This window comes from Dermacentor variabilis, chromosome 8 (assembly GCF_050947875.1).
Source record: "Dermacentor variabilis isolate Ectoservices chromosome 8, ASM5094787v1, whole genome shotgun sequence".
In the NCBI taxonomy this organism is placed as follows: Eukaryota; Metazoa; Arthropoda; class Arachnida; order Ixodida; family Ixodidae; genus Dermacentor; species Dermacentor variabilis.
In genome coordinates, this window is record NC_134575.1 from 98,683,041 (window position 1) to 98,701,284 (window position 18,244).

Genomic DNA, 18,244 nt, shown 5'->3' on the forward strand with positions numbered 1-18,244 from the left:
ATTGATCCTTACTGGTGATTTCAATACCCCTTGTATTAACAGGAGTACATTGGCTTCGTATGGTCGTGACAGGCTGATTTGTGACTCGCTTATTGACTTTGGTTTTGTTGTTAGATCTGACACAGATTGTTAGTAGCGTTACCCGAGAGAGCTCGATCCTAGACCTGATTTTCCTTAACCAAGGGTTACTACAAAATGGGTAGGACTGCCAAATCATAGAAGGCCTGTCCGATCACACGGGAGTTCTGCTGAAGGTTGATGTCACTTGTGAGTGCAATAGACTTGCCTTTAAGATTGTCAACAATTTTTCCCATGCTGATAACAATTCTATTGCTAATATTCTAGCATCCTCTTCTGACGCTTTTCTACAATGTAGCAGCATTTGCAGTGTAGACAAGTTGTTTGATATGTTCTGCAACATTGCTAGGAAATGCATGTCGCAGTTTGTTCCCAAGAAGTGTGTGAAACGCAACCCGAAGCACCCTTGGTATAATGGGGACGTTATTCATCTTATCAGGGGCATCAAGAGGCTCCAGAAACATAAAAATGTGAGTCATAGCAACCAATGCTCAATACTGCACCTGCTTCAGTCCGAATTAAAAACCAAAAATGCACAAAGCCAGACACTTTTATTTCGACACCATGTTATCAACATTCTTGAAAGAAAACTCATCGAAGTTTTGAAAACGGTGCTTCCGACTGCTCATGGCACTTCATCATTGATCATTAACGATCACCCTTCCTCTGATCCTCTCATTATTTCCAAAACATTCAACGCTTATTTTCAGTCTGTATTTTGTCAGGACGATGGCGTCGGTCCCCTTTTTGCATCAACAACACTTTACCAGAGCGTCCAGTTCTCCTTATAACTTACACTTGTGTTCACAACTTATTACTAACAATTGATACTACAAAAAGGTTTGGACCTGACGGAGGGCCAAACAAATTTTTACAGCGACGCTTTGAAGAGAATGCCCGGTACTTGACAGTTATATTTAACAAATCTATTGAGACGTCTCTGAGTTCCCCAGGTTTGGAAACCAGCTAACATCATTCCCATCTTCAAATCTGGCAGCAAACAGCTAATCACTAGCTGCCCACATATCGCAAACTTCTCGAGCACATCATTCAGTATTTTTCGGCAAATAACTTTCTGTCCCCACAGCACCATGGTTTTCGAGCAGGATTTTCTACAGCGCAATTATTAGAATTTACGCATGACATAGCCACATCACTAAATAACCGCGGTGAGCTTGATGCCATCTTTTTCGACTACTCAAAAGCATTTCACAAGGTAAGCCATTGAAAACTACTACAACTTGCTGCAATCTTTCCTGGTAATAAACTAATTGACTAGATATCCGATTACCTGCACCTCCGACTCCAATCCGTCACTTTTAATTGCAAAACCTCTTCTATAGCTCAGGTCATGTCAGGGGTGCCGCAGGGCTCAGTTCTCGCGCCGCTCTTATTCATCATATATGTTAATGACATTATTGAAGTAGCCAGAAACACACAAGAGAAAATATGTCTCTACGCAGATGATTGCGTGATCTATTCCAACATTCGTACTCTTCGTGATCAAGAAGTTCTTAACAACATATTTTCATCATTTTCAGACTGGAGTAACACATGACAGATCAGCATTACCTTAAGCAAAACTGTGGCAATGACTTTTATTAACAAGAAACAGCCCCTAAAATTCACGTACAGCACTCAAGGGTACAGTATTAACGAAGTTAACAAGTTCAAATGCTTTGGACTTACTTTCACAACTAACCAAACCTTAGTTATGCCAACCCTTAGTTGGCATAATCATATTAATACAGTCTGCTATAAAGCACTGCAAAAATTAGGGTGCCTAAAACGAACTTTAAAAAAAGGCACTAAAGAGTGCAAGCTTACAGCCTATAAATCACTAATAAGACCTGTTTTAGAGTATGCTTCTGTAGTGTGGTCGCCTCAACGCATAAAGGATATTTCCAAATTAGAATCCACTCAGAAAAAAGTTACGACCGTGTGTTTTCACAGTCATTGCACGCACACGCTTTATCAATGGACCCATTGTCGTTTCGTTGCACGTGTGACCGTCTAATTTTGCAGCACAAAATCATACAAGGATTGACTCACAATGAACCGCCTACCTCGCTAATGACACCTTCTGTGCGAGTAAGCCGACGTATTCACCCATTAAACATAGCTCCCTTCATTGCAATAATAGATGGTTTTAAGTTTTTTTTTTTTCCACACACTGTTGAATTATGGAATAACTTAGTTGTTTCTCTGCGTTTATTGCCGACTAATCAATTTCGGAAAGAACTGCCTAACCATGTTAGTTGACATTCTTGTGTTCATAAGTTATGTAACCCACTTCTGCTATGTCTCTAAATGAGATAGCAGCGTTTGTAAATAAATAAATAAATAATAAGTGAGTAGGACATTTGAAAGGTCCCCGTAATTAGTGTAAGAAATTAACAAAAGAAATAAATTCATACATTAAATTTGTCCGCTTTGAAAGATCTAGCTTATGCAGCTTACCGAGCTATGATATCTATTCCAGGTACAGAGCTAAAAATTTATGAAGTTCTAGCTCCAATTTTTTTCATGCTGGACCATCTTTGTAAATTCCTGTTATAACATTCAGGCCTTCAACCAAAAATATGCTGCCAGCAACCACCATATTTAGATTTTTCTCTCCAATTGTAACAAATTTCGTTATAATCGACACACTGGTTATTCAGAAAAACATTCCTGCGTTTTACATGTATTTGAATAGGCGGCATCGGAGTTTGGCTCGAGTTAAAGCTTGCTCTCAGGAGTATGTAGAGACACTTGTGTTACCTGATGCAGTAGAACACCACGTAACATACTAACATATGCATATTTTGTAATTCAGACTCTAGTTCAACAAGATTGTTGACCTAGATTACAGCACCATGGTGCTGTGCTCTCTTTAATCTGTTCAAGTGATGAGGACCTGGAGCAGACGGTGCAACTTTATGGCCGGTCACCTGTATGAATGCACTGGTGTATCTCCAGGGCATTCTTCAACAAGAATCTCTGAAGGCAGAGTGGGCACTGAAATGGCTTCTCGTTTCATGTCTCCTGAGACTGCCCTTTTGTGAGAAGCTCTGAGAGCATGAAGGGCACTGATATGGCTTCTCACCTGTGTGGCTGTGCAGGTGTTCTTTCAGGGAGGTCTTTTTCGAGAAGCTCCGAGAGCATGAAGGGCACTGAAATGGCTTTTCGCCTGTGTGGGTACGCAGGTGGACTTTCAGGTTGCTCTTTCGTGAGAAGCTCTGACAGCATGAAGGGCAGTCAAATGGCTTCTCGCTTGTGTGAGTCACCAGGTGCACTTTCAGGTGATACTTTCGTGAGAATGCCTGCGAGCATGAAGGGCACTCAAATGGCTTCTCGCCTGAGTGAGTGAGGAGGTGCATTTTCAGGTCGCCCTTTCGTGAGAAGCCCCGAGAGCATGACGGGCACTGATATGGCTTCTCGCCTGTGTGGCTGCACAGGTGCTCTTTCAGGGAGGTTTTTCGTGAGAAGCTCTGAGAGCATGAAGGGCACTGATATGGCTTCGCACTTGTGTGGGTGTGCAGATGGGCTTTCATGTAAGACTTGCGCGAGAAGCGTTGAGAGCATGAAGGGCATTCATATGGCTTCTCGCCTGTGTGGGTGAGGAGGTGGGTTTTCAGGTTGGACTTTAGAGAAAAGCTCTGAGGGCATAAAAGGCAATGAAACGGTTTCTCGCCCGTATGGATGCGCAGGTGGTCTTTCAGGCGAGCCTTATCCGAGAAGCACCGAAAGCATGAAGTGCACTGAAATGGCGTCTTGATTGTGTGGGTGAGCAGGTGGGTTTTCAGTCTCTGCTTTTGTGGAAAGCTCTGAGGGCATAAAGGGCAATGAAATAGTTTCTTGCCAGTATGGTCGCTGGCATGTTCTTCCAGAAGAAATAGTTCATCAGTCTCATAGTCACATAGCTGACATTGGTGGAAGCATCCTTGCTCTGAGTTGTCACATTTGGCAGTTGATGCAGAAATTAAAGGCCTCGATGCTGCACAAACAAAAAAAAAAGTAAATAAGAGTTGTTAAGAAATGGCAAAAAAGAACACAGAGGCTAAATTTAATGACAAGCAATCTTTTTCATTTGATTTGGGAGATCTTCAGGGTGATTTCAAGTACGATGAAACAAAGAACTCCTAACGGTTATTTTTATTTACTCAGTAGCCACCACAAGATCACCTATTTATAATTTGCACCATACCGACTCTGTGTTAGGAAGACTCGGTATCACTACAATATCAATGCCTTTGTGAATAAATAAAGCTACTCCGCCGCCCCTACCTCTTGAACCTGTCACATCGCAAGACAGAGTAAATAGGAGGCACAAACTCGCACAACAAATTTGTTTTATACCAGACTTCATCAGTGAGTTTCCTCTTGATCACGCACTGAACTTTGGCAACATTATCTTAAGTCGAGATTTGAAGGAGCCGGCTAGGAAATGCTGCAGTTTTTCCCATATAACCTGCCAACCCGTATCCTCTTTCAGAACAGCCCAGAAAGAAAAAAAATAATATGCGCGTATAACCCATGAAAATAACTGAATACACAACCCCCAGATGTGTACAAAACAGCATCCATTATGGGATAAACTACTTGTCCATGTCGTATCTTAAGCCAATGACTGCTTAACTGTTTCCCGAGATGGGAGCTGGGCCGTTGATCACAGCTTATCGTGACCCAAGTTCAACTCTGCTAGCGCCATCTGCACTATTACCTGCTAAATGCAAAATGGCGACCCACGCAGAGGACGAGAATGACCGAGAGTGGAGGAGAGAAGGGAGCTTCAACACACAGGGGTGGAAAAAGGGTGGGATTCCCCAGGAGATAGCGAAAGTGTGAGTACATCATCGTACGTACCTCATCAACAGAAATGGCCCTCGAGAGTAACGACAACACATCGAAATGGACATAATGGAGGGCAAACCCAGACGCGGCAGCAATGCTAAGGCAGATTCAAAGGCTCACCCACCCCTATCCTCCCAAAACATGACAGCTTCTCTGTGCTCACAGCATTGAGTGTGCAGCAACGTCCCCTCTCATCACCATTCCATTCTCCATAAGCCTAAATGAGCCCTGATGTTAAGTCTGTGTGTATAAGCAGATCACTGGGAAAAGGAAGGGAGGGGTTCTGCAGCACTATGTAAAAGCTGGTGGAGCATCGCCAAAGCCAAAAGGTCTGAGAACCCCTACCTTGTGTAAGTGTGAACTGTTCTGTCAAAGAAAGGCCAATATGTTAGCGTAAATTCCAGCGGAATCTGAAGCGATCTATGAAGGCTTCAATGTGCCTCTTATTCTGAAGAGGGCTTGCACATGACAAAAATGTATACATTAAATAAAATTTGGTAATGACATTTTGCTTCAACGCACTTGTAGACAAAATCCCTCATGGCAGGAAGAGAAGATTCCAACAAAAATAAGTAGGTTCATTCACAAGAACATTTACACTGCTTATGTTCTAAATGTCTCAGAAATGTAGCTTAGCTCCACCTAAACAAGGCATCCACAAATTCGTTCTACTTAACCACAAAGAACTTTCCAACAATTCAGGGCACCAAACTAAGAAAAATAATCTGCTATTACTTTTTGTTGTGCACATGTAAACCACTTTTTATGCACAAGGATGTTCAATTTGGCAAAGATTTACTTGGAGAACATGTCCTAATGAGCCGTGTAACAATAATTTCTCGCTTATGAATATTTTACTGTGCACAGGAGTCTTTTGTACGCATAGTGAATAAACAAATGCTTAATTGTTGAGCAGTTACATCATGGAATATCACATGGCTGTGGCCACTGAAATGTGTGCTCTAAACTGATTACCAAAAATATCTCCGCAACATTCAGCACCCCTGCATAGCCTTGCCTATATCATTATATAACTAAACTTGTTAAGTTGTATTACAATATATTTATTTCCACACTGTGTACCAACATAACTGGCACGATCCCTGACTTTGGTATTGTCGTGTTGCCAGTGTCACGTCATATCAGTGTTTTCAAATTGTTTCATGGCATTCTTAAAACACAATGGAGCAGCTTTTCACATTATACTGGTACATGCTATGAATTACCTCGGCAGCTCGACATATCTGAGCATACAGTAACACTTGTGTAACAGAATGTTATGTAGCATACTGCACACGCATGCATGTTCCTAATTCACATTTGGCTTAATACATTGACACCTACATCGCATGACAGTGTCGATAGACAATTGCTATCCGAGTTCCCAAGTTACAAATAAGCAAGCTTTGAAAGAAAACCCAGCACTGATATGGCCACAAGTTGGTGCAGGTGCCTCTTTACGTGGATGTAACATGCCACAGTCTGAAGGCATATGTGCCACCAAATGGCTGAGTGGATGTGGAAGTAATCCTTAGGAGTGCAACTTGCCGAACAAAAAGAAAAAAGCTTCAAATATGTTTATTTATTGCATGCAGGTACATTGTCGCCCTATATAGAAGAATTTCTTGCATACTGAATGGAATACAAATCAAATAGTGCCAGAATTGAAACGAATGTAGAATATGTTTGAAAGTGTTTTTGATGAATGCACAGCTATTGTCAAAATATGGGTAAAACAATGTACACATCCTGTTGTTCCTCTACAACGCACACTCTTATGTTTTATGCCTACTATGCCCATGGGGGTGACATTTGTCTTACTTTCGCTTCACTTTGAGGATTATTAGTGCAGAGATAATGTTATAAGTGTTCAAGGACTATTAGAAAATAGTTGTATTGACAAAGCGCCTACTTTAACGCATCAAATATTTGCACGCCCTTAATCGAAACAGTGAACCCTTGTACTTATTATCTTAAAAGCATGTCCTGTGCACAATTTTGTCAGTGAGGAAATTCCTGATGAGAGACTAGCACAATTGTAATTCAGAAAGCATCTTTTTCAAATTTCAAAAAACAGGATTGGCCCAATTTCTCGGCTTCTGCACATAATGTATTACACAGTGCAGGTTTATATATAAGCCTAATTCAATGTGTAAAATTTATACAAATATTTACACCAATATATGTCACACTAGTGCTTATAGAAATGCTGGTACATTAGTTGAAATAAAATGTAAGAATGAATTAAGCATGGTGGACTTGACATTCGACTCAAACATTAGATTACTCATCTATGTTACTTATAACAGGTTCCTTCTGTGTTAATAATGAAGTCCCATCTGCCGTCATTCAACTTCTCTTGCAGCCCCAGATACAATAAAGTGCTAACATCCCTATATTGCATGCTGTCAATGAATTATTGAAATATCAAGAACAGACAATGAATACTCAACAAACTCTGGCATTTATTTGATGCTCTGATGAAACAGACAGTGGAAAGCTTACTGAACAATCAATTCCTCTAAAAAAGTACCCATTTGTAAAAAAAAAAAGGCACGAATAGAATAAGATCAAAAGAATCCACGATGAACCATGTAGACCAGAACCAAGAGCCAACAAATACATGAATTGGTCTAAGAGAACAAGTTCATATGTACCAATGAGAATACTGAAAAAAAGAACAGAGCCTAAAGAACACATCATTCAGACATCTGTAGTGTAACAATAATGATTACAATGAACATACATAGTTTGCTGGGGCATGCAAACAGTAATTTTTGAGATACAAATGAACATCGATTACTTTTAGAATAATGAAAAGCCACAATATAACAAATCAAATAGCTATTTTTGCCGATTTCTGTTAACCCTTTGAAGGTTTTTGCCATACATGTACGGCGGCGGTTTTCTGTCCCGCAAGGTCTTTACCGTACGGGTACGGTTCCGACTCTCAGTTTGAAATTTCGCGCCATAATGGTGATGCGTACTCACCGGGAGGTGCTGCCACCTCTTAGCACTTACAAGATCCGTTTGAAATTGGTGCTACGTTCTTGTAGAGATAAACACAACCGATTTCTAGCTTCAGTGCTTCACGCAGACTGCGGCAACACCCCTTTTGCGGTTTCGATTTCGGCGCGTGATAGCAATGGGAGCCCGCGAAACGTGATTTTTCTCATTGTTGGCACTCTCTTGCAGGGGTTGGGGAAGTTGATTTCGATCTTGATTGGCACTGCTCTTGGCTTGTTTATAACCGTCACTCACGAGGTATTCTCGATCGCTATCTGCGGCAACGCGCATAAGCGAGAGGTTGCCTCAGACCTCTGCCCAAGCCAGCCGCACGCAGAGAATATGTACTGTGTGTGCCAACACAACTCGTCACTCCAAGAGGAGAACAGACACGCGCTTTAGGTGTGCAGACTGCGATAAGGCACTGTGCGTAGACCCGTGTTTCAAGGAGTACCACACTTTGAAATACTATTGAACATCTTGCAGTTCAGAGTGATGCCGACACCAAAATACTGTTCATAATTTTTTTTCCCTATTTATTCCCGACTTTATACCTTCTGTAGACTCAAGATCCGCAATAAAGTAATTTGACCACCTGGGAAAGTTTTTTTCAAAATAATTCGACCCCCAAAGGGTTAATTAATGTTTAACTGTATTTTGTTTTCTCTCTCAGCTACGACGACATTATGTGGGTCAGTTCTCATAAATCCTTTTGCTCTGTGTTCGATAACGTGTTGAGAAAAGATGAAGAAAAAAATATGGTGACCCCGCAAAAGTGTTTCAGGGACCCTTTAAGAGCAAGCTTAGGCTTGGGGGCTCCATTCTAAATGTGTGGGAAAGGAGAAATCATTTTTCTTGACAACTACAGCACCAGACCACGAAGTTTGCTGCATATAAAGGAAATAGAATCTAGTGATTGTTGGTAGTGAATTTTTTATTTAGGCCATCAGTCTTTTAATAACAATCTTGAAAATCACGAATTTTCAGAAAACGAAACTATCAAGTTTACATCTAACTCTGCAATGAAAAATATCACAATTCTGTAAAAAGCTACAAGTAGGACATCTATAAAGTGGACAAAATTGACGTATTATACAAGGTGTTAAAATATGTGAATAATAGTGAGTCTGGTAGCAGCATGGCGAACAGCTGTCTGAACTTTGCTCGGTTCATCTTGCAGATCTCTGCTTGCGTCGGCCGCCACTATCCGGAGGACTATGCTTTTTCCATTTGTCGATTGCGTGGCATTCCGGTACATGTGAACTTGGATTCCACCTTCAACGGCACGTGTGATTTCATATCACACGAGAACCTGCTTATCGACAACGACGAACTTCATTGGTGCTGGTCAAACAGTGGATGGCTGACTACTGATGAACGCTCACGTGGTCACAGGACGATATAAAGCCAGACTTGCGGCTTCTGCTCTTCAGTGGGTTTGGTAGCAGCATAGCGAACGGTTGTCTCAACGTTGCTTGCTTCATCTTGCACGTAAGCAATAGACACCATGTGCATTGCTTCAGAAGTGACGATCGTTGTTTGCTGCTGCTGCTGGACCCTGAGTGCCTTTTGTGTACCTTTTCTTGTTTGTTGCATTCCTTGAGAATATTGCTAATTATGTCGGGTGATGTAAAGTCAAACCCTGACCCAGACACAAAATCTTAACATATGCTCACGGAACTGCTAGAAGGGCAAACACGAATAAGCCAAGATTGAGTAAGTCTGACCGCTAAAATTGATGCATCTGAAGACAGGATCTCGAATATAGAAGCATGGGCGTCGGCCACCGCTGACGTCGACCAGCGTGTGTATACTCTAGAAGAAACAGTCGACGACCTTAGAAAAGCCATCGAACTGCTGGGCAGAAAAAATGATTTAGAAAACCAATCACGTCGGAACAACTTAATAATCTATGGTCTGCCTGAGCCATCGCCTGAATTCCCTGAGCAACTATTTGCCACTGTGCTGAAGCTCCTTTCCACGAAACTGAAAATAGAATGCAACTGCGTTGAGTGGTGTCACAGGCTCGGTGCACAAAGGTGAGACCTACCATATTTAAGCTGCTCGATTTCAGAGTGAAGAGTTCCATACTAAGGAATGCTTTTGAATTCATAGGGTCAGATACTCATATCAGCGAGGACTTTTCTTTCCCTGTGTGGCAAACTCGCAAAGCTTTGTGGGTAATTCGGTCGAGCTTAGGAAGAACGTGAACAAGGTTCGACTGAGCTTTGACATTCTCATAGTAGACAGCGTCTGCTACTCCGGGGATGACACTAGCAAGTCGCTTATCAAAACTTCCAGCAACATACTTACCACTAGCAGCACAGAGTTACTTTGGGAAAGATACAACCTAACCCTTTTGAATATAAATGCACGCAGCCTATTGAACAAGCCAGTTCACTTCAATTGGCTAATTGAATGCCATCAACCATCTCTGATCTGTGTCACTGAGACCTGGTTAAATGACTTGGTCACGGAAGGTGAGTTTGTGCCTCCTAATTACTCTGTCTTGCGATGTGACAGGTTAAGAGGTAGCGGCGGCGGAGTAGCTTTATTTATTCGCAAAGGCACTGATTTTGTAGTGATACCGAGTCTTTTTAACACAGAGTCGGTATGGTGCAAATTATAAATAGGTGATCTTGTGGTGGCTACTGGCACTTTATACCGGGCTCCTGATTCCAAAAAAATATATATATATTTCCAGATTGTTGCAATTATATATTAAAACACAAGCTTCACGACTGTAAATTGATCCTTACTGGTGATTTCAATACCCCTTGTATTAACAGGAGTACATAGGCTTCGTATGGTCGTGACAGGCCGATTTGTGACTCGCTTATTGACTTTGGTTTTGTTGTTAGATCTGACACAGATTGTTAGTAGCGTTACCCGAGAGAGCTTGATCCTAGACCTGATTTTCCTTAACCAAAGGTTACTACAAAATGGCTAGGACTGCCAAATCATAGAAGGCCTGTCCGATCACAAGGGAGTTCTGCTGAAGGTTGATGTCACTTGTGAGTGCAATAGACTTGGTTTTAAGATTGTCAATAATTTTTCCCATGCTGATGACAATTCTATTGGTAATATTCTAGCATGCTCTTCTGACGCTTTTCTACAATGTAGCAACATTTGCAGTGTGGACAAGTTGTTTGATATGTTCTGCAACATTGTTAGGAAATGCATGTCGCAGTTTGTTCCCAAGAAGTGTGTGAAACGCAACCTGAAGCACCCTTGGTATAATGGGGACATTATTCATCTTATCAGGGGCATCAAGAGGCTCCGGAAACATAAAAATGTGAGTCATAGCAACCAATGCTCAATACTGCACCTGCTTCAGTCCGAATTAAAAACCAAATGCACAAAGCCACACACTTTTACTTCGACACCATGTTATCAACATTCTTGAAAGAAAACTCATCGAAGTTTGGAAAACGGTGCTTCCGGCTGCTCCTGACACTTTATTATTGATCATTAACGATCACCCTTCCTCTCATCCTCTGATTATTTCCAAAACTTTGAACGCTTACTTTCAGTAATTATTTTGTCAGGAAGATGGCGTCGGTCCCCCTTTTTGCATCAACAACACTTTACCCGAGCGTCCTGCTCTCGTTATAACTTACGCTCGTGTTCACAACTTATTACTAACAATTGATACCACAAAACGTTTTGGAGCCGACGGAGTGCCAAACAAATTTTTACAGCGATACTCTGAAGGGAATGCCCGGTACTTGACAGTTATATTTAACAAATCTATTGAGACGTCTCTGAGTTCCCCAGGTTTGGAAACCAGCTAACATCATTCCCATCTTCAAATCTGGCAGCAAACAGCTAATCACTAGCTACAGGCTTATATCGTTGCTGCCTACGTGTTGCAAACTTCTCGAGCACATCATTCAGTATTTATCGGCAAATAACTTTCTGTCTCCACAGCAGCATGGTTTTTGAGCAGGATTTTCTACAGCACAATTATTAGAATTTACGCATGACATAGCCACATCACTAAATAACCGCGGTCAGCTTGACGCCATCTTTATCGACTACTCAAAAGCATTTGACAGGGTAAGCCATTGAAAACTACTTCTACAACTTGCTGCAATCTTTCCTGGTAATAAACTAATTGACTAGATATCCGATTACTTGCACCTCCGATTCCAATCCGTCACTTTTAATTGCAAAACATCTTCTATAGCTCAGGTCATGTCAGGGGTGCCGCAGGGCTCAGTTCTCGGGCCGCTCTTATTCATCATATATGTTAATGACATTATTGAAGTAGCCAGAAACACACAAGTGAAAATATGTCTCTACGCAGATGATTGCGTGATCTATTCCAACATTCGTACTCTTCGTGATCAAGAAGTTCTTAACAACATATTTTCATCATTTTCAGACTGGAGTAACACATGACAGATCAGCATTACCTTAAGCAAAACTGTGGCAATGACTTTTATTAACAAGAAACAGCCCCTAAAATTCGCGTACAGCACTCAAGGGTACAGTATTAACGAAGTTAACAAGTTCAAATGCTTTGGACTTACTTTCACAACTAACCTAACCTTAGTTATGCCAACCCTTAGTTGGCATAATCATATTAATACAGTCTGCTATAAAGCACTGCAAAAATTAGGGTGCCTAAAACGAACTTTAAAAAAAGGCACTAAAGAGTGCAAGCTTACAGCCTATAAATCACTAATAAGACCTGTTTTAGAGTATGCTTCTGTAGTGTGGTCGCCTCAACGCATAAAGGATATTTCCAAATTAGAATCCACTCAGAAAAAAGTTACGACCGTATGTTTTCACCGTCATTGCACGCACACGCTTTATCAATGGACCCATTGTCGTTTCGTTGCACGTGTGACCGTCTAATTTTGCAGCACAAAATCATACAAGGATTGACTCACAATGAACCGCCTACCTCGCTAATGACACCTTCTGTGCGAGTAAGCCGACGTATTCACCCATTAAACATAGCTCCCTTCATTGCAATAATAGATGGTTTTAAGTTTTTTTTTTTCCACACACTGTTGAATTATGGAATAACTTAGTTGTTTCTCTGCGTTTATTGCAGACTAATCAATTTCGGAAAGAACTGCCTAACCATGTTAGTTGACATTCTTGTGTTCATAAGTTATGTAACCCACTTCTGCTATGTCTCTAAATGAGATAGCAGCGTTTGTAAATAAATAAATAAATAATAAGTGAGTAGGACATTTGAAAGGTCCCTGGAGATAGTGTAAGAAATTAACAAAAGAAATAAATTCATACATTAAATTTGTCCACTTTGAAAGATCTAGCTTATGCAGCTTACCGAGCTATGATATCTATTCCAGGTACAGAGCTAAAAATTTATGAAGTTCTAGCTCCAATTTTTTTCATGCTGGACCATCTTTGTAAATTCCTGTTACAACATTCAGGCCTTCAACCAAAAATATGCTTCCAGCAATCATCAGAATTTAGCTTTTTCTCTCCAATTGTAACAAATTTCGTTATAATCTACCCACTGGTTATTCAGAAAAGCGTTTCTGCGTTTTACATGTATTTGAATAGGCAGCATCGGAGTTTGGCTCAAGTTAAAGCTTGCTCTCAGGAGTATGCAGAGACACTTGTGCTACCTGATGTAGTAGAACACTACATAACATACTACACTTATGTATATTTTGTAACTAAGACTCTAGTTCAACAAGATTGTTGACCTAGATTACAGCACCATGGTGCTGTGCTCTCTGAAGTCTGTTCAAGTGATGAGGACCTGGAGGAGACGGTGTAATTTTATGGCCGGTCACCTGTATGAATGCACTGGTGTATCTTCAGGGCATTTCTGAACGAGAATCTCTGAAGGTAGAGTGGGCACTGAAATGGCTTCTCGCCTCATGTGTTTCCTGAAGGTGCTCCAGTATGAGAAGCTCCGAGAGCATGAAGGGCACTGATATGGCTTCTCGCCTGTGTGGGTGCGCACGTGAACTTTCAGGTTGCTCTTTCGTGAAAAGCTCCGAGAGCATGAAGGGCAGTCAAATGGCTTCTCGCTTCTGTGAGTCACCAGGTGCGCTTTCAGGTCATACTTTCGTGAGAATGCCTGGAAGCATGAAGGGCACTCAAATGGCTTCTCGCCTGAGTGAGTGATGAGGTGCTTTTTCAGGTCGCCCTTTCGCGAGAAGCCCCGAGAGCATGAAGGGCACTGATATGGCTTCTCGCCTGTGTGGCTGCACAGGTGCTCTTTCAGGGAGGTTTTTCGCGAGAAGCTCTGAGAGCATGAAGGGCACTGATATGGCTTCTCGTTTGTGTGAGTCACCAGGTGTGCTTTCAGGTGATATTTTTTTGAGAAGCCCCGAGAGCATGAAGGGCACTGATATGGCTTCTCGCCTGTGTGGGTGCGCAGGTGAACTTTCAGGTCATACTTTCGTGAGAAGCTCTGAGGGCACAAAAGGCAATGAAACGGTTTCTCGCCCATATGGATGCGCAAGTGCTCTTTCAGGTGAGCCTTATCCGAGAAGCACCGAAAGCATGAAGTGCACTGAAATGGCGTCTTGATTGTGTGGGTGAGCAGGTGGGTTTTCAGTCTCTGCTTCTGTGGAAAGCTCCGAGGGCATAAAGGGCAATGAAACAGTTTCTCGCCAGTATGGTCGCTGGCATGTTCTTCCAGAAGAAATAGTTCATCAGTCTCATAGTCACATAGCTGACATCGGTGGAAGCATCCTTGCTTTGGGTTGTCACATTTGGCAGTTGATGCAGAAATTAAAGGCCTCGATGCTGCACAAACAAAAAAAATTAAATAAGAGTTGTTAAGAAATGGCAAAAAAGAACACAGAGGCTAAATTTAATGACAAGCTATCTTTTTCATTTGATTTGGGCGATCTTCAGGGTGATTTCAAGTACGATGAAACAAAGAACTCCTAACGGTTATTTTTATTTACTCAGTAGCCACCACAAGATCACCTATTTATAATTTGCACCATACTGACTCTGTGTTAGGAAGACTCGGTATCACTACAATATCAATGCCTTTGTGATCACGCACTGAACTTTGGCAACATTATCTTAAGTCGAGATTTGAAGGAGCCGGCTAGGAAATGCTGCAGTTTTTCCCATATAACCTGCCAACCCGCATTCTCCTTCAGAACAGCGCAGAAAGAAAAAATATAATATGCGCATATAACCCATGAAAATAACTGCATACACAACCCCCAGATGTGTACAAAACAGCATCCATTATGGGATTAACTACTTGTTCATGTCGTATCTTAAGCCAATGACTGCTTTACTGTTTCCCGAGATGGGAGCTGGGCCGTTGATCACAGCTTATCGTGACCCAAGTTCAACTCTGCTAGCACCATGTGCACTATTACCTGCTAAATGCAAAATGGCGACCCACGCAGAGGAGGAAAATGACCGACAGTGGAGGAGAGAAGGGAGCTTCAACACACAGGGGTGGGAAAAGGTAGGGATTCCCAAGGAGATAGCGAAAGTGTTAATACTCGAGAACCTTGCCCTGAAGTGTGGCTTTGTGGCAGCGCAGGCTGTGTTGTCATGGAGCGAAGCTTCAAATCCAAATTTCAGTAATTCACACCCCGATCCTGATCTTACAGTAAATTTTTACAATGTTTGGTGCGGCTCAGAGCTGCAAAAATACGGCAACTCCTTCAGGAGTGCACTCAGCTCCTTCCTTGTGCTCTGCCATCACAAAATAGCGGCAAATGATTGCTGGAACCGACAAGGAATAGTACGCTCCCATTGCAAAGCGCAGTGGATTTCAACACACTAGCAGGCCAAGGTATTGTAGTATTTGCAAAGGGAGATACCAGCACCATCGGTGGCTCCGAAGATTGACACACACACTAGAGTCATACTGTGCCCAACTTACCCTTCGGCTGCAGAGAGACTGTCCATATATATATATATATATATATATATATATATATATATATATATATATATATATATATATATATATATATATATATATATACATACACGTGTGTGTGTGTCTGTGTGAGGATGTTACAAGTCCTCTTTGGAACGAGACGATGGGTAGTGCCACCAAGCTCTTGTTATTTTAATGCCAGGTGCCATACCTATGTTAACTATGTTAACAAAAGGAAAAGAAAAAAAAAAACACATGGTGAATTCAAATAAACAAAGTTTCTGAAACCCTACAGTGAATTTTGTTTTTGTCCACCACCGTTGTTTCTCGTTTACCTATTTTTCTTTCGCCAAGCTTCAACCCACCTTTTACTAATCTCTATTGCGGACACGTTTACTTTCCCCATGCTCTCGCTGAACACAAGGGCATCAAGGAGGACCATGATGCCTAAATAGACCGCTGGGCAGATATCTTCACATTCTAATAAAACATGCGCCATCGTTTCCCTAGCTTTACCACAGCAAGCACATGCTTCTTCTTCCTTCTTATATCTCGCTTTATAAGTGCGTGTTCCAAGGCATTCTGATCTTGCTTCGAAAAGTAATGAGCTTCCCTTTGAGTTATCATAAACTGTTGCTTTCCAGATTTCGTTTTTTCCTCTTAAGTAGTTACTCATGGCAGGTTTCTTTTCCATTGCCGCCACCCACGAGATTATTGAAGCCTCTGACTTTTCACTTGACGTTCTTTGTAGCTATGTTGCTCACCACACAGGCCGCATACTTGCTGGTAACCTTCCTAGTTCTTTTCCTCCACTGTGAATCAATGTTTTTCCTGTACAGATATCTCAACACTCTCCCAGCCCACTTACTTTCTTCCACATTCCTCAGTCATTCTTCATGATTAATTTTTCTGTGAGCATCCCTCACTTCAAAACTTGTCCAGCCCATATCACCCTGGACAGCTTCATTTGTAGTCCTCCCGTTAGCACCCAATGCGGGAGTCCCACTGACCTTTGGTTGCCATCAAGTCCTGATTGTAGCCCTGATTTCAAGCAAACAATCGCATTTCCAAAAGTAAGTCCTGGAACCATTACACCTTTCCACATACCCTGCAGCACCTCGTATCTATTGTATCCCCATAGCCCTCTGTGTTTCATTATGGCCGCATTTCTCTTCCCCTTTACTTTATTCTTTTTTCCTGTTTCCATATATTTATTGCCTTCATTTATCTGTATACCAAGATATATTTGTATTCATTTACGCAAGATATTTCCTGGCGCGGTATTGTCACTGTCTGTTCGCTGTTTTCAATGAATACTGTAACACCCCATTTCTTAACGCTACATTTCAGACATAACTTATCGCCTTCCCTTCCATAGAATTAGCCAGACATTACATGTCACTCTGTGTGTTAGCTAGCAACACAATGTCATCCCGATAAAACAAACCTGGAAGCTGCTGCTCTACTACTGTACCGGCTTGTTTGTATGAGAGATTAAACCCGATATGACTTCTTTCTCGCTCCCTTTCCCTCCTCACCATGTACATCATAAACAGCAGTGGGGATAACGGGCACCCCTGCTTCAGTCACTTGTTGATATGAACTTTCTCCTTGCTTATCATTCCTTCTCATTCAATGCAAACGGTATTTTCTAGGTAAATCTCTCCTAAAAGCTCTAGACAATTGACACCTAAGCCTTCCCCATCGTGAATATCCCACAAAATGTTGTGGCCTATGTGGTCGCTCCTGCGATTTCTAAAAACGCCACAAACAACCATTTCTTTTCTACTCTGAACACTTCAATAGACTGAGCATGGAGAAAAAATTATAATCCAGACGCCTATCTATTATGGGGCCATCGTGAAGTTCCTCTAAAATGCCATTATTCTCTGCCCATTATTCCAGCTTTAATTTAATTACCTGCATTGCTAACCTGTATATTACCGATGCAATGGTCAACGGTCTATACGAGTGAATTCTGTCTTTCTCCCCCTTACCTTTACAAATTAAATTCATTCTACTTTGTCGCCAACTGTCTGGTATTCGTCTATCTTTTAAACTTTTTTCTACTGCTTTCCACGAGGTTTTTTTACTTTTTGGACTTAGTTGATTAATCAGCCTAACGGTAACTTTGTCTAGCCCTGTGGCTGTTGGCTTCGGAATTTTTTCTTGGGCTTTCTTCCAGTTGAAATTTGTCAGCACCAACTACATTTCCGTCTGGTTCTCTTTCATGCTCTTTCTTTCCTCAAGTAAAACCTCATCATTGCCTTGGAAAGATTCGGCTGTTATTTTTCCAATGCAATTTAATGGTGCGTTCCCTTCCAGTTTGTTTCCATCTTCAGCTAAGATATGTTGTATTCTTTCAGACTTACTGCCTAACAAGTTTATGTGGTTCCAAAATATTCTAGTTGCGGCCTTCTTTCTCTCCCGTATTTCTGACAAACAATGTTCACTTTCACCTTTTATCAT

General features: G+C 41.5%; 1 protein-coding gene across 3 annotated transcripts in view; it reads right to left on the bottom strand.

Moving 5' to 3' along the window:
* Window positions 1-18,244, bottom strand: part of LOC142590452 (uncharacterized) — a 101,985-nt gene that overhangs the window by 66,189 nt on the left and 17,552 nt on the right. For 2 of the 3 annotated variants that reach the window (XM_075702574.1, XM_075702572.1), the window contains exon 4: window positions 3,167-4,057. The exons of the other annotated variant lie outside the window; for it this stretch is intronic. In XM_075702574.1, the coding sequence (XP_075558689.1) occupies window positions 3,167-4,057 (891 nt within the window). The remainder of the gene's footprint in view (window positions 1-3,166; window positions 4,058-18,244) is intronic. 3 annotated transcript variants of the gene reach the window in all.